We start from the raw sequence: 25,581 nt of genomic DNA on the forward strand, positions 1-25,581 counted from the left end.
AACTGACTGAGCCACCCAGGCACCCCTGACGTGAGAGAGTTTAACCAATGATTAAAAAGCAGCCCATGTCACCTTCCAGTGGGGACAGTTGCTTAAACATCCGAGAAACAACAGACCAAGGAAAAGCCTTTGCCTTTGAGCGAGACTGACCTGGTTTCAGATGGGGCCCAGGAGACGCGTCCCCTCACTCCACCCTTTGCCGTCTTAGCTGAGGCAGCAGACACACAAGTTAGCATCTGTTTGGGGTTTCCGACCCACGGCAGAGTGTGGCTTCTGCCTGGGGGGGCCCTCATTTCTGACGCTTGGAGGTTTGGCAAAAGCTCTCACCGCATGAGTCCCCGGAAGCAGGTGATAGAAACCAGACCCTTCTCCAAGCCTCCAAGCAGCCGTTTTTCAACACGGGTCTGCTCCAGTTCCTACGTGGGAGCTGCATTTGGTTGACTCCCACCCTACCTGCCCAGGTCTGTTCTCTGTGGGCTGTTGTCCTGCTTTGCTTGGTAACATGATCCCATTCCGGTCACGAGCATGTACAATGGTAGCTGTGGCACAGGGGAGGGGCAGGCCCCCCTCCCACCATGGCTGTGCCCTGCGACACATTCATCGGCAAATCCTCCAGTTGAGCACATCCCCCGTGCCTCACCCCCATCGATAAAGGCAGCCCTCGCCTGTGGGAATGTCTGGTCTTAGAGGAGAGGACTGTGGGAGCCCCAGAAGGCTTGTGAGCAGAGTGATGGGGCCTTGCATGGCATGTGCCTTAGATTTGTCTGACAGCCGCGCAGAGGGCCGGTGGAGGGCTGGGGGGGATCAGGAGGCTGGAGGGGAGGCCCCCCTCCCCTGCCACACCATGCTTCTCCTGCTCATCTTCCCCCAACCCTGCCCTGACCCCAGGTCCCCAGAGCACGTCACTTGTCAGAAGAGCAGAGCCTGCCTCTTGGCGGCTGGAGAGGACAGGCATCCCCTGTCCCTGCTCATGCTGGGCCCAGGGCAAGGGCCGGCTGGGCAGCTGGCAGGTTGGCAGGGAGAACATGGTCTGTCTGCTCTGCTGTGTCTGCAGCCGCGGCCGCTGGACAGCCTGATTAATGACCCGCTGCGTCCAGGGCTCCTCACGGGTCAGCAGCCCCATCTCCTCAGCCGCAGCCAAGTGCACCGGCCGACTCTGCCTCCTTCTCCCTGTGGCTGGCACTCCCAGATGGGTTGAAATGCTACAACATCGCCTCCTACCCGGGCTCTGCCACCCTTTCTGATAACTCTTTCCTGCCCTCTTTTAAATCCTGGCCCTAAATGCTTCTGTGCAGGAGAGGCTTTACAGAACTAATTTCCTGCTGGCTGTATTCTGGCTTGTTCTTTATCTGCTTTGGGCTCATGGTAGAGGTTAGAAATGTCTCAGAGGAACCACAGCTGCTTCTCTCGGCTTTCTCAGCCTCTGGTGACTGTCATGTGGGCTCCGATTTCTCCCTCTGCTCAAGGGTTTGTGTCTGTGTGTCCTACTTGCCTAAGGCCTACCTCCTCCATCAGACTAGCAGCTCCCTAAGATCAAGAGTCTACCTGCATCTTTTTTTTTTTTAATTTATCTATTGATTTTTTTTCTGAGGGGGTGGTGGGGGCAGAAGGAGAAGGAGAGATGCTCCATGCCCAGAAGAACCCAATGCGGGGCTCGATCTTGAGATCCCTGAGATTATGGTCTGAGCTGAAACCAAGAGTTGGACTCTTAACGGACTGAGTCACTGAGGCACCTCTCTGCTTTCCATCTTCAGACTGGGGGCTTCTAAGATCCACTTTTTTCTTTTCCCTGAAGCAGGGTAACCCCGAGCAGAGACTACATGTCCCCTTCAGTCTGGGAGCTCCTTGAAGACCATAGCTCTGTTTGGAGCTGCCCTGGCTATTTCTTGCTGATGCCCCAAGCTGAGCTCTGGCCTGGGCATGATCCATGGCCCAGGATGTCCAGGCCGAAACCAGCACTCGAGGCCACAGGGCTCGCACGAGGGAGGGCGGTAACTTCCTGGGGAGGGCAGAGGATGGCTCCTGGCCAGCCCGACTCCTCATACCTCCTGTGTTCTCTGTCTCGGGTGGTGGCAGGAGGACAACCACAACTACTATGTGTCCCGTCTGTATGGCCCCAACGAGCCCCACAGCCGCGAGCTGTGGGTGGATGTGGCCAAGGCCAACCAGAGCCAAGTGAAGGTCCATAGAATCCTCTCCAACACCCACCGGCAGGCTTCGGTAAGTAGGCCAGTCCCTGGCAGGGCTGCCTTGGGCTGGGAGGCTGGGGGCCAAGGCATTGTGCCTGGTCGGTGGGCAGGGTTGTGGCCTGAGGTCCATGATCTGGGAGGTGCTTTCCAGGGAACTCTGGAGCCGGGGTGCTGCCTTGAATTAAGGTGCCCACCCGTGGTCCTGGCGGCCTGTCCTGGACATGCCTGCTCCCTGCTCTGTCCAGACAAGCATGGGGCAGTGTGGGTGCCCAGCCTCCTGGCCTACAGCTTGGCCCATGCTGATTCTCTCCCATGCCCTGCAGAGAGTGGTCTTGTCCTTTGATTTTCCTTTCTATGGGCATCCTCTGCGGCAGATCACCATAGCAACTGGAGGTAAGGCTGTGTCGGTGGGACTGGGGGAGGTTTGGAGATCTCAGCCAGAACCCAAGGGACCTACCTGGAAAGGTTCAGTGGAGACGGGGGTGTACGGATAGGCAGTGGAGGGTCCCACATTGGGCTCTTTCTTGGGATCCCAGTCTCAGGAGGGAGACGAGTGTGTGTGTTGGACCACGTCCCCCGACGTTGGCTGACTTGCGTGTGTGTGTGTGCATGTGTGTATGTGTGTGTCTGTGTGTGTGTGTCTCGGCCAGCTCCAGCCAGCCTGGACAATCCCTGTGGTCCCTGTGTTTCAGTCTGTGAATGAGAGAGAGAGGAGACTTCCCTGAGAGCCTGGCTCTTGGGATCAGGCTCCTGGCTGAAAAGAGGAGCCTCTCTTAGGTTCCTGTGCACTTTCCCAGGGACAGGGAGGGGCGGGAGTCTGTGCCTACCTGGAGGGGCAGGGAGAGCCTTCTCTGCTCTGGAGCCCTTTTGCTCTGTACACACTAGACCCAGAGCCCAGCAGGCGGGGGTGGGGAACAGAGAGGTCCAAGATTCATTTCCAAAAAAAAAAGATTCGCTTCCAGCTCCCTCTGCACTGTCCCTTCCGCATAAGGAAGGCACCCCTCTAGGTCTTCTCTGGTGATTCCTCTGCCTTAACCCCCCTCCCCCAGGCTTCATCTTCATGGGGGACACGATCCATCGGATGCTCACAGCGACTCAGTACGTGGCGCCTCTGATGGCCAACTTCAACCCCGGCTACTCTGAGAATTCGACAGTCGCTTACTTTGACAATGGTGAGACCAGATCTCAGAGTTTACAAACGCCCCCTGGCTCAGGGGCTCACTTAGTCAGCCCCTTTAGAGCAGTCCCAAGAGAGGACAAGGACTTGCTTACGGTCACAAAGCAAGGCAGCTACCCACCTTCCTGTGTTCACTGTCTTCATCTCTAAGATGGGGACAGGATGCCTGCCACCTAGCAGGATCTGATGAGATAGGAAGAGAAAAGTGCTTGGCTCTTAGCAGAGGTGACAAGCGTTAGAGGCCATGATTGTGTCTTACTCTCCCTGGATTGTCACTTGAGCACCCAGCACCCCACCACACCTGTGTTGGTCCCCAAAGCTGCTGCGGGGCCCGCCTCCCTGGCCAGCCGGCTCTCTCCTCTCCTCCCCAGGGACAGTCTTTATTGTTCAGTGGGACCACGTCTACCTCCAAGGCCGGGAGGACAGGGGCAGCTTCACTTTCCAGGCAGCTCTGCACCACGATGGCCGCATTGTGTTTGGCTACAAAGAGGTGAGCGAGCTTAGCTGCGGAGACGGTTGGGTCTTGGAGTCTTTCATTCAGCAACTATCTGTAGAGAACCTGCAAATGTGCCAGGCGTAGGCCTTGGTGCTGGGGAGACAGCAGTTGATGAGATGGCTGGAGGCCCTGCCCTTCTAGAGCTGTAGGTCTGGTTGGGGAGATAGATGGTAATTGCAGGGACAAGTGTAGAATCACCACTGTGACAAGTATTCCTAAGTTAGAGGTGCCCGGTGTCAGGAGTGCCTTTAATGAGGCTTTTTTCCCTCTTTTCTTTTTTTCATGAGGCTTTTTATCTCAGCAGAGGTCAGGGGAGGCTTCCCTGAGGAACAGAGTTGAAATCTGCAGGAAGCAAAGGAATTCCTTAACAGGAAGCCAAGAGGAGAGGGAAAAGCACATTCAAAGGTCCTGTGGCAGAACAGGGCATGGCTGGTACAAAGCCTTGGAAGAAAGCAAGGCTGGAGGGGAGAATGTAGGGGACAAGCAAGGGCAGGGGAACACCCAGCTTTGCCTTTAAGAAAGGTCACTCTGGCTTCAGAGTGGAGAACAGATTCTTGGTGGCTCAGAGGGAAGGCTGCGGGATGGTTTCAGAGAAAGATGTCAGCTTGGAGTAGGTGGCGTGAGATGGAGAGAACTAGACAGATCTAAGAGCCAGAGGGCAGGTGAATTAATAGGATTTGGAGATGTGTTCGGTGGAGGGTGGATGAGATGGACGAAAGGGGGTGACTCCCAGGTTTCTGGCCTGCATGGAGGTGCCATCCACTAAGAGCAAAGAAAAAAAGTGAATGTGCTGGAGAAGTTGTGGGAGAGACTTGCAATTTGGATGGGGACCATTGGATTTGGGATGTCTTTGAGTCCTCTGAGAGGTGCTGCTGAGCAGGCAGATACATCTGGAGATCAGAGGGGAGCTCTAGGCTGGCCCAGGGGTGCTTGGGGGGCGGGGGGGGGGTAGATGGTGCCTTTTTTCTCCTGCCACAGATCCCTATGCCTGTCCTGGAAATCAGCTCCTCCCAGCACCCCGTCAAAGCAGGCCTGTCAGATGCTTTCATGATTCTCAACCCTTCCCCGGATGTCCCAGGTGAGTCCCTAGGGATCCAGCGGAGCTCTCGGACGGGGTGGGTGGGGGTTGGACCGAGCTCCAGCTGACCCAGGCTGTAGGCGGGTGGGGATGGGCAGTGGAGGGGGTGGATGGAGGACAGAGAGCCAGAGATGGAGCGTAATGAGTTCCAACTTTTCTTCATTAAAGCAGAGGAACCATTTTTTTCCCCCAGTGAAATCTCTAGTGGGGGGTGTGGCTCTAGTTTTGGAGGGGAAGTAGAGCCACTCAATACCCCGTCCCTTTAGAAAATCTCCACAGACACCAAATTAAGATTTTTGAGTCCACAGAACACAACTATAAGGACATCCCCATCCCAGGTGATAGGAGCATCACAGGGGGCTTCAGGGGAAGGAAGCTGGTCTTGGCCACGTTGTTAACTGTCCTTTGGCAAATCAGATCTCTCTAGCCTCTGTGGCTTCTTCTGTAATATGGGGGGTGTGTGTAGCTGGAACGGTGCTTTTTCCTTCCTGGTCCTCTTCCAGTTCTGATATTTTGGGGGAATCACAGTTCTTTCTCTCCTGCTCACCCCCATGAGGGTCTTGGATTCCCATTTCTGGGGAAGGCACGGCAGGCAGGCCGGCTGCTTTTTCTAGACCCCTGGCTCCAATGCTTTTGAACCTGACCTCTTCTGTTATGCTGTGTATAAAAAAGCCCTTCTGTCTAGGGGCACCTGGTGGTGGGGGGTGGTGGTGGTGCTCATTCGGTTAAGCCTCTGCCTTCAGCTCAGGTCATGATCCCAGGGCCCTGAGACCGAGCCCCGTGTTGGGTTCCCAGCTCAGTGGGGCATCTGCTTCCTCATCTCCCTCTGCCCCTCTCCCATCCCATGCTCTCTTTTGTTCTCAAATAAATTAATACAATCTTAAACAAGAACATTAACAAAGTCCTTCTGTCTAACCTGCGGGGCCCCAAGCAGGAGCAGACTGGTTGGTGTCTGTTCTTCTCTATCCCTACCCGTACTTGATGGGACTGGGGGATATTCTGAACTCCACCCTAGCCGTCCCAGGCTGGATGAGAGGATGTGGGTGAGAGGCACCAAAGGGCTTCCCTGTGGAGAGGCAAGGCACCACCATTCGGGGAACTCCAGGGGTTCTGGGAGAAGTATCCTTTCTACATCTGTTGGTTGAATTCAATCAATACACATGTTCTGAGTTTCTACTCGACACTATGTCCTGGGTGCTATGGAGATACAATGAAGAGGAAGTCATGGAGGGACTCATCACCTGAGCAGAGCCTCTGTCCCTAACGGAAATCCGAGGGAAGGGACCAGGGCTCCTGTCATAAGCCTTCATCAGCACCTTCCATGTGCAAGTTTCAGTCCAGTGTGAGGGGCTTGGCTCTGGGGTGGGAAGCGTGGAGTCCAAACTCCCCACAAGCATCTGACCTCCAGCAAGTCACTTATCCTCTTAAAGTTTATTTCTTTATCTGTAGTTGGGGATATAAGTAGTTCGTGCCCCCTAGTGACTGTGAAGGTGAATGCTATGATGCACACGAAGCGTTCCCTCCGATGTCTGGTGCACGGAGTCTGTGAGTCCTGCATTAGGATATCTTTCTGTGCTGGCCCTTAGCACACGATGCGGTGTTTGATAACCCAGCAGGACATCTGGAAGGGGAGCAAACAGTGCAGAAATAGGAGCATGTCCTGACACTGGTGTGTCATTGGTCAGATGCCACGCCCACAGTCGTGGCTTTTGCAGCTAGTGGGAAAACAATCACGTGCTACAGTGGCAGTTTCCCAAACTTCACCCATGTGCACGTTACCTTTGAGGTTTTTGTCATGAACATAAATGACTGTTCTGTTATTATGAAGGCTCTTTTTTTTTTTTTAAGATTTTATTTACGTATTTGTCAGTGGCGGGGGAAGAAGTGCAACCAGGGGGAACAGGAGGCAGAGGGAGAAGCAGGCTTCTGCTGAACAAGGAGCCCAAAGTGGGGTTTAATCCCAGGACCCTGGTATCATGACCTGAGCCAAAGGCAGATGCTTAACCCACTGAGCCACCCAGACGTCCCTATGAATGCTCTTCTTTATCCCAATTTATAAGGTGATATTTTTGCACGAATAAATGTACCCGGTCTAAAACTCAAAAGATAAAAAAAAGTTTTTATAAAAACAATTAGGTTTTGGGAGAAATGGGGGGAAAAAAAGAAAAAACAATAGGTTTCTCTCCCATACCTGATCCCTGTCCCTAGTTTTCCTTTCTGGAGGCAACCCCACTACTGGGTTATTTCCAGAGCTGTAAGCCTATAGGTAAGCAAGCATATGTTTGGTTATTTAACACAAATGATGGCATATGATGCCACTGTTCTACCCTTGAACGAAGTATATCCTGTCCATCATACCATACCAGCTCCCACTCCGTTCTTGTTACTGGCTACTTGATAGCCTGTCACACAGATGTTACCTTAATTTAACCAACCCCTCACCCCACGTAGGCTTTACAGCTGTTTCCCACTTTTGCCACAAGAAATAAGGCTGCTGTGAATTTTCTTGCAAGTAGCTATTTTTACTCCCCGTTGTGAGTATTTCCGCAAGTAAATTCCCACGATCCAGATCTTGCCCCGGCGGCTCTCAAGGTGCTTGCCAGGGTATAGTCATCTCCGCTGCTGACTGGGGTGGAGCTGGCGAGAACTCTCCCATGGGTGTGGGCAGGGTTCATTTCCTTGAGGAGGGCCCCCTCTGTCCCTGCCCTGTGGACCTCCCCGTAGGACAGATCATCACATGGTAGCTGGCTTCCACCAGAGCAGGTGAGCAAGACAGCCGGAGGGGGTGGGCAGGACCTAAGGGCTGTCTTTTTGTAACCTAATCCTGGAAGTGCCATCTCATCACTTTTGCCATATTCTACTGGTTAGAAGCAAGTCACTAGGTCCAGCCCACACTCAGAACAGGAGTCCAAGGGCAACAGTACCAGGAGGCAGGCCAGTGGGGGCCACATTGGAGGCTGCCTGATGACCACGCTGATTATAATCCCATCCCCAGGCTCTCAGTTTTATCGTATTTGGTCAACCTCCCAGCACTGCAAGTGAAGTCTGTATTTTAAATGAGGACACAGAGGCTCTGTGAGGTGACTCGCTTGTGATCACACACACAGCTCCGAGAGAGAACTGAAACCCAGATCTTCCTTTTTTTTTTTTTTTTTTTTTAAACCGTGGGGTCGTTTGAGACTTTCTAAATCTAATGCAGGCCCATTCCAGCCAGAAGGGTGAATCCTTTTCTCCTCAGCTCCCCAAACACCCGCAGCCTGATGTGCCGCAGATCCCAGGCTGTTTTGCGGGATGGGCGGTTCTTAGCGTCCCGGTCCTCGCGCCCGTGTGCCTTACGGAACCCGTCTGGTTCATCCGTGCCTCTCTCAAAGGGCTTTGTGGGCTGGCAGCGTCTCAGGAAATGTGTGTTGGATCCAGCTGTTGTATGAGGGTGAATTAAAGGAAGTCAGATCCCCCAGGGAGTGTCTGCATCTGAGGTTTCTCTGTGATTCTGGAATGAAAGGCTGTCTTAGGGCAAGCCAGGGAGATGTGGGGAGGCGGGAAGAGGGGCAGGGGAGGAAGCACAACCCACCTGCAAAAACAGGAGGGCAGTTGCGCCTGCTCCAGGAGGCGGGGCCTCCCTGGCGCGGGAGCTGCGGGATTCAGGACTCCAGGTGCTGTTAGCTGAGCTGTCCTGTCTGCCTGTCCGCCCGCAGGCACCCGGCCCCCAGACAAAGTCCCGCAGCCCCCAGCCTCTCATCTCCTTCCCTCCTCCCCTCATTCCTTCTTGTCACCGCTGGATCTGATCATGTCATTCTCTGGCATCTTGTTGCAGCAGCATGAAGTCCAAATCCTTAGCGCGGCATTCAAGGTCCCATGCAGCTGGCACGGCCTACCCATCAGCCACCACTCTCTGTCGGGGCATCACTGGTCTGCGTGCCCTGTTCCCCAAACGTGCCAAGGGCCGTCCACATCGCTATGACACAGTTCTTTTTTTTTTTTTTTTTTCCTTTTAAGATTTTATTTATTCATTTGAGAGAGAAAGAGAGAGAGCACAAGCAGGGGGAGAAGCAGACTCCTGGCTGAGCTGGGATCCCAATATGAGACCCCATCCCAGGACCTGGAGATCATGACCTGAGCCGAAGTCAGATGCCCAACCAGCAGAGCCACCCAGGCGTCTCTCTATGACATAGTTCTTGTTTAAAACGGCGCCCATTTCAACCCTTTTGCCACTTGGCAAAATTCTCCTCATCCATTGGTCCAGCTCTGATGTTGTCTCCTCCCTGCAGCAGAACTCCTGGTTTCCTCAGACCCCTTCTCCCCAGCAGGCCATGAGCTCCTTGGGGGGCTCACCGTGGCCCTGGCGCTTAGCTCAGTGCCCCGCGCGGCAGGGCAAGCGCTCAACAAATGTGCAATAAGGCCGGGGCGGGAGCCTCTGGAGGGAACGGGTGCCGCAGAAACCTGGTCCTCTGCACTCTGGTGACCCCAAGGGAGAACAGGGGCCTGATGTGGTGGAGGGGCATACTAATTAATTGCATCTCTCTTTGTCAGAGGTTTTTAGCCTGGCTCTGGGCAGAGACTTTAGGAGGAATATCGAGGTGTGGGGGGGCCATATTCAGATGCCAGCCTTTTTCTGGGACAGCACCCATGGCCTTCATTGGGTTGTTGTTGTTTTTAAAGATTTTATTTATTTGACAGAGAGAGACTCAGCGGGAGAAGGAACACAAGCAGGGGCTGTGGGAGAGGGAGAAGCAGGCTTCCCACTGAGCAGGGAACCCTATGTGGGGCTCAACTCCAGGACCCCGGGATCATGACCTGAGGGCCGACACTTACCAACGGAGCCACCCAGGTGCCCCCTTCATTGGGTTTCTAAATGGGCCACCTCCTCTGCTTTGGGGAGTGATGGATTTGATGTGGCTGAGAGGTCAGATTCCTCTGGGTCTGCTATTCAACCCACAAGTAGGGAATTAGTTTGGATTAGGCTGAGCTGCAAATAACAGTAAATCCCAAATAACTGTGGCTTCAGGGAGACGCAAATTCAGGGACAGCTCTCTTGTCTGAGGCTCCCATTGTCCAAGCCTCCCTGGGATGCCGCCGCCAGAAAGGATGGTATCGCTAGTACCCAAGCCCCTCCACGCCTGGAGTGCAATGAGAAGTGGAGGTTGGTTTCCCCACTATTCCAGAATTCCCCGGCAGTGAGCCCATGGGCTGGTCTACGAGACTGTCTCCTTCCCCAGGCTCCACTTTCCTCCCACCCCTCGGTTTTGGGGGTGGGGGGACTTCAGCACAGTCTCACTCTGGGATTGAGGGAAGGCGATGCTGCAAAAACCAGAATTTTTCTTACCATTACTTCCTTACATAAACTGTTACACAGGCTTTGCAGCAGAGTCTGCAGAGCACGCCTAATGCAGAGACAAGATCTATGGGCAATTAGCAGTGGCTTTCTGCAGAGGCACGCAAAACATACAAGGTAGCTCATTTGCTCTTTATTTGGCCACGAGGGCCCCCAGCAGTCAATAAAATTTCCTCTATTCATTTGTTTAAGAAACTCGTTCTTGGTGCACCTGGTGGTTCAGTTCGTTAAGTGGCTGCCTTTGGCTCAGGTCATGATTCCGGAGTCCTGGAATCGAGTTCCCATGGGGCTCCCTGCTCAGCGGGAAGCTTGCTTCTCCCTCTGCCCCTCCCCTTGCTTATGCTTTCTCTCTATCTCTGTTAAAATCAATAAATAAAACCTTAAAAAAAAAGAAGTACATGAACAAAGAAATGAAAACTTCTTCTAAAACTGCCATCTTATATTTTTTTAATCTTGTAGCCACCCATTTTTGGAGTGGTTGCACTTTGTGGCAGGACTTGTCAGTCTGATTTCTTCTGGCCAATCCAACCCTTCCCCGCTGGTGTCTGGTTTTGAAACAAAATGGGACATGTAAACCTCTCTTTTGAGCCGCTAACATTTCTTGTCTGGGCAGCAGCGCTTTCCGTGTCTGGATCTTAGTATTTCTGAATCTTTGATGAGTGGAGGCAGAGATAAAAACAGAACGTCCCAAACTGCCAGAAATGTGGCTTTGAGGAGGCCTCTGTCTTGCTTCCGGAGGGATCTGTTGGTCGTGCAGATGGACGTCATCGTCCTTGGGCGAGCCCCAGATGTTGGCGAGATAATCCAAAAGCAAATAACTCAGGCAGGGATATTAAGAGTTCTGTTTATAGAGAAATAAAATATTACCCAAGCCACACACTCAAACAAGTACACGTTGGCAGTTGAAGTGAGCAAATATTTTTAATCAGCGGTCTATTTCCGCACACCCACTCTCATCCCCCTTTCTACCACACTCCTCTTCCCTGCCCTGCGGTAGGGCGATGATGGGCTTTGGAGCACATCTGACCCCGTCTGGCTGCATCCTCCCTTGAAACACACCCCCAATTCTGGTTCCCCAGCCCAGGTGGTGGGGAGACCCATCCCTAGATTCTGGCGGGAGCTTTGCTGGGAACCTTGCCTTCCATGGCTGCTGCTTGTGTGTCTCTATCCCTGAAGTCGGCCTCCTCGACAAGTTCATGCCCTCATTCATGCCCAACCTGACTTCACTTGTTCTTTCCATTTCTCCTTCCTTCCCACCCTGGGGTCAAGCACTCCTCTACCTCCTTGCAGGTGGGAAATCCGGAAAGCCAGCTCTCCCCTCCTTTGAGCTCTAAGGTCAGAAGGGGCATGTCTGACTACAGTGCCCATTGGGCTCCCCTTTTGAGAAAGGCCATAGTCTGGTGGGCTGGGCAGGAAGGGTGTTTTTCCTGTAGGCTGTGGACTGAAGTTATAAATACGTTGCTGAGGTTTGGTGACTACCTATAATCCACGCATTCGTTCACAGTCATTTCTTTTGAGGCCCTTTTATGTGCAGGGGCTGATGCTAGGGGCTGGGTGGTGGGAGTGGTAGAGCTCAGCACGGTGGGGCAGGTGTTGATCAAAGTCAATACTGATGGAGGGTGTAACAGGGGATCCTGGACAACGTGCAGGAAGCTGTGAAGCTCAGAGGAGGGGCCACCGACGGTGCTGGGGAGGGCGGGGAAGCCTTCGAGGGCGTGTCCTTTGCGTTGAGTCTTGCAAGAGGAAGCAGATAAAGGAAGAAAGGTTTCCACAGATTATAGATCCCATGGTCTCACACCCCTTGGAAGACCTGGAATTTCCCTTTGTTTTCTTCCCCCTTACATTTTAATGCTCAAAGGGGTGATTTTTCAGAAGAAGAGATAGCTCTTGGGGGAGGTGTGTTGGACAGAGTTGTGGAAGGCAGTCTGGGTGTCCTCCATCTAGATGTCTCACATCCCCTAGGCTCACTCCTATCCTAGGCCACCTTCTCAGTGCAATTGGTGCTACTTGGGAAGGGCCCTGCAGTGCATACAGGCCCTGATGAAAGATTAAAGATTAAAAACTGAGCAAAAAATGACAGAAAGCTGACCTTCCTCACCCCAATCTCTTCCAGACTCCACTCCTGCTTGGCAACGGCCCTTTCTTGTACCAAAATAAATATGTGCGTCTGTGTGCGTGCGTGCGTGCGTGCGTGCATGTGTACAGGGCTCTGTGAGCCTCATCCCTCAGCTTTTGATGGAAGAGTCTCTCCTCCCTAGGACCTTGGTAAGCCTGTAGACATCGGGCAGTGACTGCCTGCCTGAGAACTATGAGGATTTCCTTTAGGCCCCTTCCCTTTCAGACTTAGGGTTGCTTAGGACAAAAATAAGGACGCAGTTCCTCCATCTTTGGGATGTTGGCTTAAGTATTTATTTTTACTGAAAATGTTTCCCTTCTGCCCTTTTAGAAGCACAAATACAGTGGTCCCCCCCTTATCTGCGGGCACAGGTTCCATGATCCCCAGTGGCTTCCTGAAACCATGAGCAGCCCTGAAGCTTGTGGATACTGTGTTTCTTCCTATACCTACATTCCTGTGGTAAAGCTTAATTTATAAACTAGGCACAGTGAGAGATTAACAACACTAACTAGTAATAACACAGAGCAATGATAGCAATGTCATGTTATAAAAGTCAAGTGAAAGTGAATGTGATCTCTCTCTCAAAATATCTTACTGTACTGTACCCACACCCTCCGTTGGTGAGGAGATGGGGGGAGGTGAGCAGCATGGCTGATGGAGTGGGGGGTGGGGTCTCAGGCTGCGAAAGCGAAGCCTCGAATGTGGAGGACAACTGCAGAGAAACCAGGAGCTATGGTGTGGTGGGCACCCTTGTATAGAATCACGAGAGCAGAGTGACCATGTCTCTTCCTGATGCTGTGTTCAGTGACTCCAAATTGGTAGCTTGAAATCCGCATGGGGCGTGTGTACACCACAGAAATCAGCAAACGCCACCAGTCAGGATGCATTCATTGCATAGGGTTACGTTTCCAGGACATTCCGCGGTTGGGAATGTTCCTGGGGCCGACACGCCCATCATTGCTATGCCACACAGCAGTGTGGTGTGGGAAGAGAAGCACCAGACCCACTGGGGTTCAACCAGGGATTAAGTAGGAGGCATTGATTCCAAGATCAGAGATAAATCCATGATAGAAACCAAGATGAGATGTTCTTTTGAGCAGATTCTTCATGCAGGAGGAGGACTAAGGAGAGGGCGCCCAACACATGACCCCTTTCCTTTCACAGTTGGGCCTGATGAGTTCTCCTGCCACCTTGGGGAAGGTTCCTCCAAACCACCTGCCTGCTCTTGGCTTCCAGGAACAAAAGCCCAGCTCAAACTATCTTAAGTGGAAGAGGGGATATGAAGCAGCCCAAAGAACCAAAGGAAGAACTGAGAGCCAGGGAGACAGGGACCAGGGCAGGTCCTGGGGGCACCAGAGGCTGGAGAGCCACGATTATGTACTGCTATGAGTCTGTGCGTGAGATCGGACCTGTGGCTGTTCATGGACTTGGAGCTTGCATTTTCTGAGCTTCATTACCAAAAAGCAAAGGGCCTTTTGGTTACAGTTGAAAAGTCCCAGGGAAGGTCTCTGATAGGTCCAGCTTGCATCACATGCCCAGCCCTGGACCAATCACTGTGCAGCCAGGGAGGTAGAGTCATGGGGAAGATGGTAGCTCCAGGGCCAAGCACATGTAGGAATGGACTAGGGGTAGTTCCCTCAAAGGGAGTGCTGTTTCCAAAAAGAAGAAGGGGCGCTGAACAGGCCGAGCACAACAAGGCTCCTTCTCCTTGTAGGGAAATTCATTCACAAAGCTCGGTGGCTGGCTGACGGCCTTTCAGAGCTGAAGGAAACCAACCCCATGTCATGGTTCTTAGGTGGGTGTGGAGATGTGGTGGAAAGTATCAGAGCATCGATTTTCATTTTAGGAGAAGTCTTTCCTCTACAATTGTACGTTTTTCCTCCCAAATGTGTTGTAGCAGGTGTTTCTGCCTTTCCACATCATAAATAAGAAACTGAGGCCCAACCGGGAGCGGAACTTGAATCAAAACTCAGGTTTCTTGAAACCAATGCCCTGCAGGGACTGAGACGTAATATAAGCCCAGCCCCAGGCCCTGAGCCTCACTCTGACTTCCATTCCGGACAGGAGAGGTTTCCAAAGTTCAGCCTGTGCCTCTGCAGACATTTGCAGAGTGCTCTCTGTGAGTCAAGTTCAGGACCCGATGCTCACTGTCTAACGGCCCCGCCCCCCAAATAGACAGCGGGGGCCACATACCTGGGGTGTGCAGGGGTAGCAGGGTGCCTGGCCTGGGTAGAGAAGAGGAGGGACCTGGTGAAGGAAGGCTGCTCAGAGGAAGTGACCCTGAGCTGGATGTGGAAGGGTGAGCTAGAGGAGGGGAGAAGGCATGGAAGGACAATATGGGTCAAGGGAACAGCAGCTGTGAAGGCACAGAGCTGTGCAGAAGCAGGGGAGCTCCTAGGTCTTGACCTCAGGAGCAGCCAGGCCTCTGTGTTAGGTTGTTTAACCTGTCGACAATTCAAAGCTCTCCTTGCAGGGTGAACTCCTGTCCTCCTGTCTCCCTGCAGCTTTGAGATCATTGTCCAAGGTTGATGAGTTTACTTCCTGCCCTTAGGGGCTGCATCCTGACCCCGCCCCCATCCACTCACTTGAGTCTCTTGCCCATCTGTCCGGCTCTGGATACAAACTTCAAAGTCCTCTGGGCATGCGCTGCTCCCAGTGACAGGCTCTGCCTCTGTTTCAGAATCTCGGCGAAGGACCATCTTCGAATACCATCGTGTGGAGCTGGACCCCAACAAGGTCACCAGCACATCAGCCGTGGAGTTCACCCCAATGCCAAGTGAGTAGGGATCGTCCCTGCCGAGGGAGAGCATTCCACTGTCCTGGAAAGAGCTTCAGAGTCACACAATCTGGGTTCAATTCCCAGGCCCACCACTGACCCTTGTGTGGGTACGGCCACCTTACTTCTCCGGGCTGCCCTTTCTCATTTGTCACATGGGCCTCACATCACTTCCCTCCCAGAGCTAAGGTCAGGGTCAGAAGCATGGCAGGTAGAGTTGAGGACATTAATGCCAGCGCTGACACTAGCTGGCATCCTGGGCGTGGTTGTACTTGAAACAGGATACCTGTGGTGATTAACACACAATTAAAACCAGGAAAGGTGTATCCTTGAGGATTTTTCGACTGAGCCCCCAGGAAAGGTAATCCAGGAACCGAGTGAATCAATCCTTACATTTCTTTCTTTCTTTCTTTTTTTTTTTTTTTTTTTTTAAGATTTTATTTATTTATTTGCGAAAGAGAGAGAAGGAGCTCACACAAGTAGGGGAGAAGGGCAGAGAGAAGAGGGAAAAGCAGACTCCCCTCTGAGCAGGGAGCCCAAGATGCCAGGGCTCGATCCCGGGATCATGACCTGAGCAGAAGGCAGACTGAGCCTCCCAGGCACCCATGGGTCCTTACATTTCTTGTCATGTGTTCCTTAGAGGAGCAGTAATGCCAGAGTTCACAGGCTGGAGGCAATAAAGCGATTTAGCCAGCAGTCCTCCAAGAACCACGGCTCCGGCCCTCCCCGGTGCCCCACTCACCTACAGCTGAGGTCCATGACCAAGGCCCCAGCTGTTGCTGTGGACCCCACAGGATCGGGGTCAGGTGCCCTTTGGGATATGGTCAGGGCAGCTGGGGAGAGCGAGGCAAAGGACAGCACTCTTGTTCTCACAGCCCGCACTTTTACTTTCTTCTTATTTTTTAAAGTTTATTTGTTTATTTAATTTCTACAACCAATGTGGGACCTCATGACCCTGAGATCAAGGAGCTCATGCCCTCCGACTGAGCCAACCAGGCACCCCTGTTCTTGCATTTTTGAAAGAGAGTTTGAATGTCCTCTCCTGTCTCATAGTACCTACCAGCTTCCCTCTGAGTCCATGGCCTTCTCCCTGCCTTCTGGGGTGTTTCTTGCCTTGCCTCCCCTGGCTTCCTCTTCCCTGGAGGTTCTGGAAGCCGGGGGCAGTGGAGAAAGAAGAAGGGGAGGAGGAAAGTTCTTGAACACTAGACCTGTCTCAGCGGGGCCCAGCAGGTGTCTCCCCCTGGGAAAGAAAAAGGACACAGACACCATGGGGTCACAGGACACAAACCCCTTGAAGGTCACAGCCCCACCCCCACCGCAGCTGCCCTCTGTCTTAGGCAGGAGAGACCTGGGGCCTGAGAAGCAGGGGTTCCTCAAGGACTGCTGAGGGCAAACCTCCAGGCTCAGGACTTGAAGAAACTGCACTTAGGAGCAAGGACATCGAAGGGCAGATAACTGCCTGGGCGGAAGTGAAGCATCCTGAGAATCGTTTCTGGGACACTCTACATTTCAGCCACTTCCACCCCTCCAGTGAATTCGTAAGCATTTAATAGCTCGCGGGACATCTGAAATGCAGATGAGAAATAAAGGTCAGTGGGTTGTATACCTATCCCACAGAGGCTCCCAGACCTTTTTCTCATGGCCAGTTTGCCTAGAGCAATTGCCTGGAGCCCCTGGAAGCCGGTTAACTTGGTTCCAAGAAAACTCTGCACCCCCCACCCCCAACCATGAAGGATTTCTCTCTTACCTTTGGGTGGTGGTGGGGGGGGCAGTTTACTTACCCAAGATTTGTCCAGAGGTTGTGGATGGCCTGTCTCCAAGCCATTGTACTCTGTGGCCAGTTCCTCCTGGTGTCTCTTCTGGAAGACACCATAAGAGGGTGGCATGGGCAGAGGGTGAGAGCTGGGGCAGGGAAGCCCCCTGTGGGACCTCCAGGCTAAGAGCTCAGGCTTTTGGCTCCCTCAGACCTCAGTTCAAGCCCAGATCACCACTCCTAACTCTGTGACTCTCTCTAAGCCTCAGTTCCTTCACCTGTAAAATGGGGATAACAAAATCACGCAGGCATGGATTCCACAAACATTGGTTAACTGCCTACCATCCATCTGTGATAGGGAGCTGTTCTGGGCCCTCTGGGTATAGAAGGGGACAAAACAGCTGGAGAGTTCCATTCTCTTGAAAGGACACAGTGCCACCTACAGCCCGTCCCTCTCACAGTGACTGAAAGTGACACACTGTGGCCACAGCAGCTTTTCTCCCACTCAGCCATGGCTGGTTCCCAGCCGCCATCTTGCTGGGGTGGGTGGCATGGCCGGCAAAGTGGCTCCCTCATTAACGGACTGCAGTAGAGTCCCGGGAAGACTCACAGAGTGAGGAAATGTGTGTGGTAGGTGTTGAATGAGTGGTCATTTTTCTGAGTCAGTTGTCTCCTCTTGCTGCTAGCGGTGTGTTCTGTTCTGTTCAGCTGCCCATCACATGAACCCTTCTCGTGCACACACTTATTCAGGGTGAGGGCCTGGCTCTCCTTGGAATGAAATGCACAGGTCTGTGGCAGCTGCTCGCCACCCAGAGGTCTTTCTGGTTTTCTTCAGAGGAGCGCTCAATCTCAAGCGAACAACGCTTAAAATCCAGCCCCCACACCTCCTGCGCTCCGGCCCTCTCTGCTTCTGGGCTTGGCTGGTGCCACAGGGGTCCCCGCACCGTCCAGCAGCCTGCTCCCACTAACTCCTCTGCTCTCCGGCTCTGCCCTGCCCCAGGCCAGCCCCCAGCTGTCCCTCCCCCCCATTCCCATCACCCTCAGCTTGTCGACTCCATGCAGCCCGTTAGTGTTCTGGTGGCCGCTGGGAACACCGCTGGAATATGCTCCTCCCCGGCCTCTGCGCTCAGGGGCTTTTCTGCTTCAACTCCTCCTCCTCCTCCAGGCGGGCCTCCAGTCTTGCTTCCTCCCTGCTCTCAATCTCTGCCCAAACGACCTCTCCTCAGAGGCCTTTGCCAACCTCCCCAAATAGGACATCCCCCACACTGTCACCCCGCCTCCCTGTTCTGCGCCCCTTGTTTTCTCAGCCTGTGCTAGAAACCCTAGTGCAGACTTTGTTGTCTGGGTATTGTTGGGCATCTCCTGCACTTAGCGGCAGGCTCTGTGCCAGGAGCGCATCTGTCTGTCTTTCCCTATTCGTCACTGCAGCTTCCATAGCTGGGACCGTGCCTACCTGTGGCAGGTGCTCAATACATATCTGTTGAAAGACTGCATCAGGCTGCACAGTCGGTTAGGCGTCCTACTCTTGGTTTTGGCTCAGGTGATGATCTTGGGGTCCTGGGATCGAGCCCCACATTGGGCTCTGCACTCAGCAGGGAGCCTGCTTGGAGTTTCTCTCTCTCCCTCCCCTGCTCACGTGTGCATTCGCTCTCTCTCTCTCTCTCTCAAACAAACAAATCTCTAAAAAGCAAAGAAGAATGAACGTGAGCATGAATGAATGAGTGGATGAATCCTGGTAGGTACGCTGAGGGGCATGAGTAAGGTCACAGTCAGCCACGGGCAGCATTCACAGGACTCACCGCAGGGCCAGCCCAAGTCACGTACAGACCCTCTCCCCGGGTCGCCTCATTTCATCCTCACTGCACGTCTGCCCAGCAGAGACCACCAGGGTCCCTCTTTTCCACACGAGAAACTGAGACACAGCGAGGTTCAGTAACTCCCCACGTGAGATGTAACCCAAGTGAGCAGAGAGACCCACATAGCCCTGGGGGTAGCTCACTTCCAAGTGGGAAGGGAGAAGAAAGGGATGGAATCAAGAAAGACTGGTTGACCCCCCACAGACGCAGCGCTCAGGCTCTGCTGAGGTGAGTGAGGAGGTGGAGACAGACCAGGGGACGATTCTGGCCCCAGGCCTTCCACATGGATGGAAGGTGTGCTCCCAGCTAGCACTGGCGGGGGGCAAACCAGAACATCATAAACATCCTTTTCTGTGATTATAGCCAACAAAAGTGTATTCTAAACATTAAATTCAGGGTGCCTGGGTAGCTCAGTGGGTTAGGCATCTGACTTTGACTTCGTTTGTGGTCTCGGGTTCTTGGGATCGAGTCCTGCATGGGGCTCCTTGCTCAGCAGAGAGCCTGCTTCTCCCTCTCCACCTTGCTCATGCTCTCTCTCTCTCTCTAATAAATAAATTAATGAATTTTTTTAAAAAAACATTAAACTTGTTGGAAGACTAGTTCTTGTTCCTGCCAGGAGAGGACATAGCAACCGTGTGACTCAGTAGCATTCATAGTTAACCCTACAACGGCAATCAGAGTGCAATATAAAGGTGTCAAGTCAACATGCTTTACGTCTTGAACATATACAGTGTTCTGTGTCAAACAGATCTCAGTTAAGACAAAGAATCTTTTTCCACCCTGTAATTGTGGGCAACAGCCCAGCAGTGTAAATTCCCAGGCTAGGTGAGATCCCTTTGTCCACGCTTCCAGGCCCCTGTGATTTTCCTTCCCGAGCCTCATCATGATGATAATGACATAGTTATGTTTGTTTGATGATCTATTTAGTGTCTGTCCACCCAGAGGACTATAAGGCCCAAGAAGGCAGGCACCAGGATTTACGGTGCAAACCCCAGTCCCAGCTCGGGGCCCAGCCCCCTGGGAACCGAAGGAGGAAGGAGGAAAGCGGAGGAGGGAGAAACAGACAGAAGAATCGGGGCTGGATGCGAGGGAGGGTGGCATTAATGACTTCCAGGGTCCCTGCTAGTCAGAGACTCCGAAACTCTGTAAAGGCCTGGCACCGAGGAGAGTTGTGCCTTTTGGAGGTCCGTGGAGGTCCACGGAGGGTCTGCAGCTGGGGGACAGTCACCTTTTCTCTTGCAGCCTGCCTGCAGCATCAGAGCTGTGACGCCTGCGTGTCCTCGGACCTGACCTTCAACTGCAGCTGGTGCCATGTCCTCCAGAGGTTTGTGCCCAGGCTGAGGCCCACGGGTGGACTGTGGAGGTGGGGCAGAGGGTGGCCTGGCCCCGACTCTCTGCCTCACTGCCACCATGAGAGTATCTCTAGCCAGTCAACTGTGCCCCCTGGGACGAGAATGTCACAGAAGTGAGTCCCTAAGGCCTGAGACCAATCAAGGTGACCTGCCGGGTCCCTATGGTGATGCTAGGTTTCCAGAAGACTATCCAGGGATCCCACCAACTGTAACTCCTCCTCACACCCCGGAAGAGTTGGCTCATCCTAGGGCAGGGCTTCTCGAGAACGATCCACAGCTGTGAGGATCCCAGACTCAGCTAGGGCTCTGGTTAAATATGCAGATTCCTGGGCCCCGGCCCAGGCCCCGCAGGATCAGGGTCTCTGGGAGGGACGCCCAGGAGCCTGAATTTCAACACAGTGCCTGACCTGCAAACAAATGTGGGACCTCCCGGCTCCAAAGTCCCATTGCCGTTGGATGGGATCCCCCTGACCCCAAAACCCCTCCTGAAGATCTTTTGTCAGGCTGCAACGGAGTTTCCTGAAATTCGGGGCTATGGAAATTGCAGGCATCTGTGGAAGGTTAGGGCAGGCTACAAAGCTGTGTTTGCTTGGTTTTGGAACTAGGGAAAATTCCGGAAGAGATTTGGATTCAGGGATAAAGTTCTTAAATCAACTCATCTTCCACTCCTTGTTCTGAAATCATTTCCTCACAGATTAGACTCAGAATCTGAGCCCTGTTCTCCTGTCCAAGATAAATAAATAGCAGGAAGGGGGAAAAATGTCTCTGGGGACTGGGGCTCTCATGAGAGTGGGAAGCCCTGTGAACTCCGAGAGCCTCGGAGGCAGTCTTGAAAATTGCAAATTACAGAGTCTCTGCGTTCCACGCAGCTGTGGGGCACCTGTCAGCATTTCCTTTGCTCCTTTCAAACATCCTGGTGCAGAAATAGAAGCTGCCGCCCTCGCAGGCGGCCTGCCCAGCACAAGGCATAGCCCAGGCCAGGAGGAGAGGGGCTCCAGGGTGTTTTTCTTCCCATCAGCTGTGCTCTTACTCACTCTCTTGGGGCCTCAATTTATTTCCCCATAAAATGGGCTGTGTGGTGATGTGGTCCCGGGGAAAAGTGGGTGAGGAACATGCCATCATTTTAATTTCTCAACTACCCAAGAGCATTTTTGCAAAGTGTCCAGGGCCCCGTGCACGAAGGACATGGAGCCTCAGAGAGGATACCTAGGGCAGACCCCAGCTTGGTCCCTCCTGGTGTGTGGCTTTACAGCATGGTCCCCCTTTGGCCCTCTCAAGTTTGCGAGCCACTGTCTCAGCGTGGAGAGATAGCCCAGATCACCTCAAATGAGCCCTGGAATCCTGGGGCTGGCCGGCCACTACATGACTCAGCGTCCAACCGAAGCTGAGCCATGAGAACTTCAAAATGGGTCAGATGAAAGCAAAAGCCTCGCATGGACACATCCCCATTTAACACATACGCCCAAACCCAGAGACCGTGACCGTTTAATGAGGGTTGGTCAGGTTGGGGGAGGCCAAGGCCTTAAGTGCAGACACGGCCTTTGCTGTGGTCATGTCAGCTCTGGGATGCAGAAGCTCCAGCAGTGAGAAGGCAAGGCTGATGTGGGTCCGAAGTCTTGTCCCCCAGTGCTCGTGGGCCTGGGCTCACCCCAGCATGGAGCCCTCCTTGCCAGCCATCTGGAGTCTTGGCATCCATTGAGAGCTGACCCCGGGTCCCCAAAGAGCCAGGAGGCAGGGCTGGTGCCGAGGGCCCAGCCACCAGGGACTCTCCCCCGCCACAGCTGCTTGCAATCACCCTGTGGGTTCTCAGCTTCCCCTTCCTCGCCACCCACTCTGCCTTCCGCAGCCTCCCAGAGCTTCCCCTCCTTGCGCTGGGGCTGGATCTGATTTAGACAATTTCACTTACCATGGCTGGTGTCTTCCTTTCATCCCACATCACCCCCAACCCTCACCCCCAACCCACCCCCTTAAGGGGTGACCTTAACTCCAGGATTTGGCCCAGGGAATGAGGGGCCATAATCCCTGCTTTTCAGGGTCACTGTGAGGGTCCCCTGAAACAGGACAGGAATAGCACATGGCTGGGGTGACCTTTGGCATTCAGGAGGCGCTCAATAGTGGCCATATCTCAGGCCCTTCTCTGCGTCTGGGTTGGTTGGCTCAGGGCTTAGAATGTGGTGCTCTTAGGCCTATATCAAAGTCTCAGCCCTTGAAAGAATCCTTTAGTTTGGCTTCAAAAGGAACTTTAGCTCCCAGCCCCTAACACACCCCTAATCCTCCGTGCCCCAAAGTAGTGGACACAGAGGACCTGAGAGTGGGGGGGTGGGGATGGTTTAGTGCGTCCCCGCTCCCCCTGCTGCTCAGAGCCTGAGGGGAGAAGCAGCTCAGAGCCCGAGGAGGCATCTTCAGAAGGAAGCACTGACAGTGCTCGGGAACCTTCTGCCTCACCAGGTCTTCGGCAGCGGGGTGGGCGGATGCTAGGGAAGAAAGTTAACTAACCATGAATTCTCTCTCAGCAGTGGTGGCTCATGGGATGCTTCTTCCCATGCAGATGTCCCAGAGCTAGAGCAGGGCTCGCTGGTTTCCCCTGGCACCAGAGTGAAGAATGGAAATGGGAGCCTGATGCCATGGAGAACATTAACATTCTCTGGTTCATCCTCCTACCCCCACCCCTTCCCTAGGGAGGCACTCGGCCTCTCCCAGCCCAGCGGAGCTGCACAGCGTCCTTTCCAGCGTCCTTTCCTGGGACACTGACCAGCCAGTTTTTTAAATTTCTCCTAGCCTCTGGCAAGACCCTCCTTCTTGCCCTTTAATGATCACACAGGAGGTACTGGCTAACTCTGTTCACGTCCACCGTCAGCCCAGCCTCTCCTTGTCAAGTTCAGGCCCCTCTGCAAAGATGGAGGAGGACTGTCTATGAATAAGCGAGGCTTTCCCAAGAAGACATTTGTGTGATTTCCCTGGTGCTCAGCAATTTCATAGCAGCCTAGAGCCAAGAGAATTTTAAAGTTTATTTGAGGTCATGCAGTCCATCTAATGCCCTATACACACACATCTGGGTAGATGTGGCCTTAGTCCTGGGGAGCTGGGTCCGAAGGAGGGGATAGAGATGACACAGACACCTTCCCTTCCTTTGGCGTAATTGGGGAAGAGGGGTCTGACTGCTGATCCCCCAGCTGCCTGGTGCTGAGGAGGGCACCTGCCCCGTGGTCTTGATCATCTCAGCCCTGGGAGGTCGGCCCCCTCCTCACCATCATCAGAGAGCTATTACTGACCGGGGGAAAGAAGGGGAGGGCTTCTCTGTCAGTCCTTCACACCTCTTACCTTTTGGTCCCCTTGCAGATGCTCCAGTGGTTTTGACCGCTACCGCCAGGAGTGGCTGGCCTACGGCTGTGCCCAGGAGGTGAGAAGCTTCAGCAAGCCAGTTTGTGGGGGACGGTAGGGCTGCCCTGGCAGGCCCGTCCCCCAGGAGCTCTCCACAAGGTGTCTTTGGCTTTTGGTGGAATTCTTCCCTCCATCCAGGCCTTGCCCCTCAGACTGCCCTGAGCCAGTGAGGCCAGACTTGGGAGATTTTGGAGGGCTCTCTGGAGGCAAGCTTTTCTGGGAGGGAAGAGGATGGTTCCAGGCACCTCCCCTTTAGGATCCCATACAGGCTCCTTCTCGCTGCTGGAGTTTTCCAGAATGCTCCACACTTTGATTCTGGGTGGGGAGCGTCCTATTCTTACACCTTATCCCGACCCAGACAGATCCATTTATCTGGGCGTCTCCCTCGTCCTCTCCACCCCTTCATGCCATGTGAGCCCCCCACAGCACACTGCCCACACTTGCTCTGATTTCATCGGAACAGGCCCAGGAGCTGGGGGCTGGTCCCCCCGACCTGCTCAGAGCGGAAAACTGAGGCACAGAGAGATTTCATGATTTGACCTGCCCCGCGCAATGGGTGGGATACAGAAGTGCCAAGACCCCACATTTAAACATAAACCGCCTGCCCCAGGCCCCAGTCTGTGCGCTCACCACCTCCTCTGTTATTAGTAAGGCCGGAGGAGCTTCCTATGACTTGAAAACAAATCTTGTCCAGCAGCCCACTTGGGACGCTGGCTGTGGTGAACGTACGGATTTGCTTTATTTGTGTAAGATTGGCATCTCCGCTCCTTCCTCGAGGAAGAATCGGAAGCCGCAGTTGGCTAAATTGCCTTGTAAGATAGATCAGGCACTTTCAGGATAAAGTGAAAGTTGTAAGTGCCCTCAGGGCCCAGCTCACCACCCTTGAGCCGTGCACCGGCATCTGAAGATTTCTGGCCGCTGAGGGATGAGGGGTCCCCCTCCGCCCTCCCAAGTAAGGGCTCTTTTCTGCACGGCGGGCAGTGAGGCTTCTGTGCAGAGCGGTGCGGGGTCTGTCCTGCAGGCAGAGGGCAGGACGTGTGAGGACTTCCGGGATGAAGGCCACTACTCGGCCTCCCCCAACAGCTCCTTCAGTCCCTTTGATGGAGATCTCACCACCACTTCCTCCTCACTCTTCATCGACAGCCTCACCACAGAAGGTAAGGCCTGAGCCAGGAGTGGGGAGCGGCTGGGGGAAGAAGCCCCGGGGAGGGGAAGGCCTGGGGCCCCAGCAACCATCCCTGACAGGGGTTGTCTCGGGGAAGAGGAATGGCCCAACTTTCACGGAGGAGGGCGCCTGGGGAGAGGCAGAGCCAGGTGCTGGCCCATGTCAGGACGGTGGGATGGATTCACTGTGGCAAGGGGAAGACAGACGTCCCAGCCCAGGGCCCGGAATGTCATATGATCCGCCTCAGGTCATCTTAATAGCCATCCTCACAGAATCCGGGAGGTCTTAGCAGCCTTGTAGCTGTCCACACACTCAGTCCACACACTCAGACGTGAGCGAAAGACTGCCTGATTTTCCTCCAACCGTGCTCAGCGGGAGGGGTGCCCCTCAGCCCGGCTTCCTGGCCCTGGGACCTGGTGTGGACAGAGGGTCGGAGTGGGGCAGCTGTGTTCAGGAGGGATGCTGATGCTCCATCCCCACCTCTCCAGGGTCTAGCTGCCCCCCCACACCCTCCTCAGGGACTTCTGCCATCCCAAGGCCTGGGGTTCTTGAAGCTGCCAGAGGTCTGTCCACCCAGAGGTACTACATAGCATCTGGGGAAGCCCGGTGCAGACCCTTCCCGGATTTTTCTCTCTCATCCTTCTTTAATACATCACTGCCAGGTGTTAGCCTTTTGCCCTCAGGCTCAGAAAGACATGGGCTTGTCCCGCCTCCATGGAGCCATGTACCTGCTTGAAAGGGGCAAATACAACAGAGGAAAGGAGAAGAGAAAAAGGCAAATGTTTTAAAATATTATTCAGCCACCATCCCATTTGGTAGCTATGGAAACGGCCAACGGGTAACCAACGCCCGTAGGGGCGAAGTTGGTTACTTGGGGTTACCTGCAAAGTAAGTGGTGGAATATACTTTC

General features: G+C 53.8%; 1 protein-coding gene across 1 annotated transcript in view; it reads left to right on the forward strand.

Moving 5' to 3' along the window:
* Positions 1-25,581, forward strand: part of PLXDC1 (plexin domain containing 1) — a 55,999-nt gene that overhangs the window by 22,651 nt on the left and 7,767 nt on the right. Inside the window, exons 3-11 of the mRNA XM_059379190.1 lie at positions 2,077-2,220; positions 2,513-2,582; positions 3,239-3,361; positions 3,738-3,856; positions 4,841-4,940; positions 15,069-15,164; positions 20,016-20,097; positions 23,465-23,525; positions 24,528-24,663. Of these exons, the coding sequence (XP_059235173.1) occupies positions 2,077-2,220; positions 2,513-2,582; positions 3,239-3,361; positions 3,738-3,856; positions 4,841-4,940; positions 15,069-15,164; positions 20,016-20,097; positions 23,465-23,525; positions 24,528-24,663 (931 nt within the window). The remainder of the gene's footprint in view (positions 1-2,076; positions 2,221-2,512; positions 2,583-3,238; positions 3,362-3,737; positions 3,857-4,840; positions 4,941-15,068; positions 15,165-20,015; positions 20,098-23,464; positions 23,526-24,527; positions 24,664-25,581) is intronic.

This window comes from Mustela nigripes, chromosome 16, assembly GCF_022355385.1.
Source record: "Mustela nigripes isolate SB6536 chromosome 16, MUSNIG.SB6536, whole genome shotgun sequence".
NCBI lineage: Eukaryota > Metazoa > Chordata > Mammalia > Carnivora > Mustelidae > Mustela > Mustela nigripes.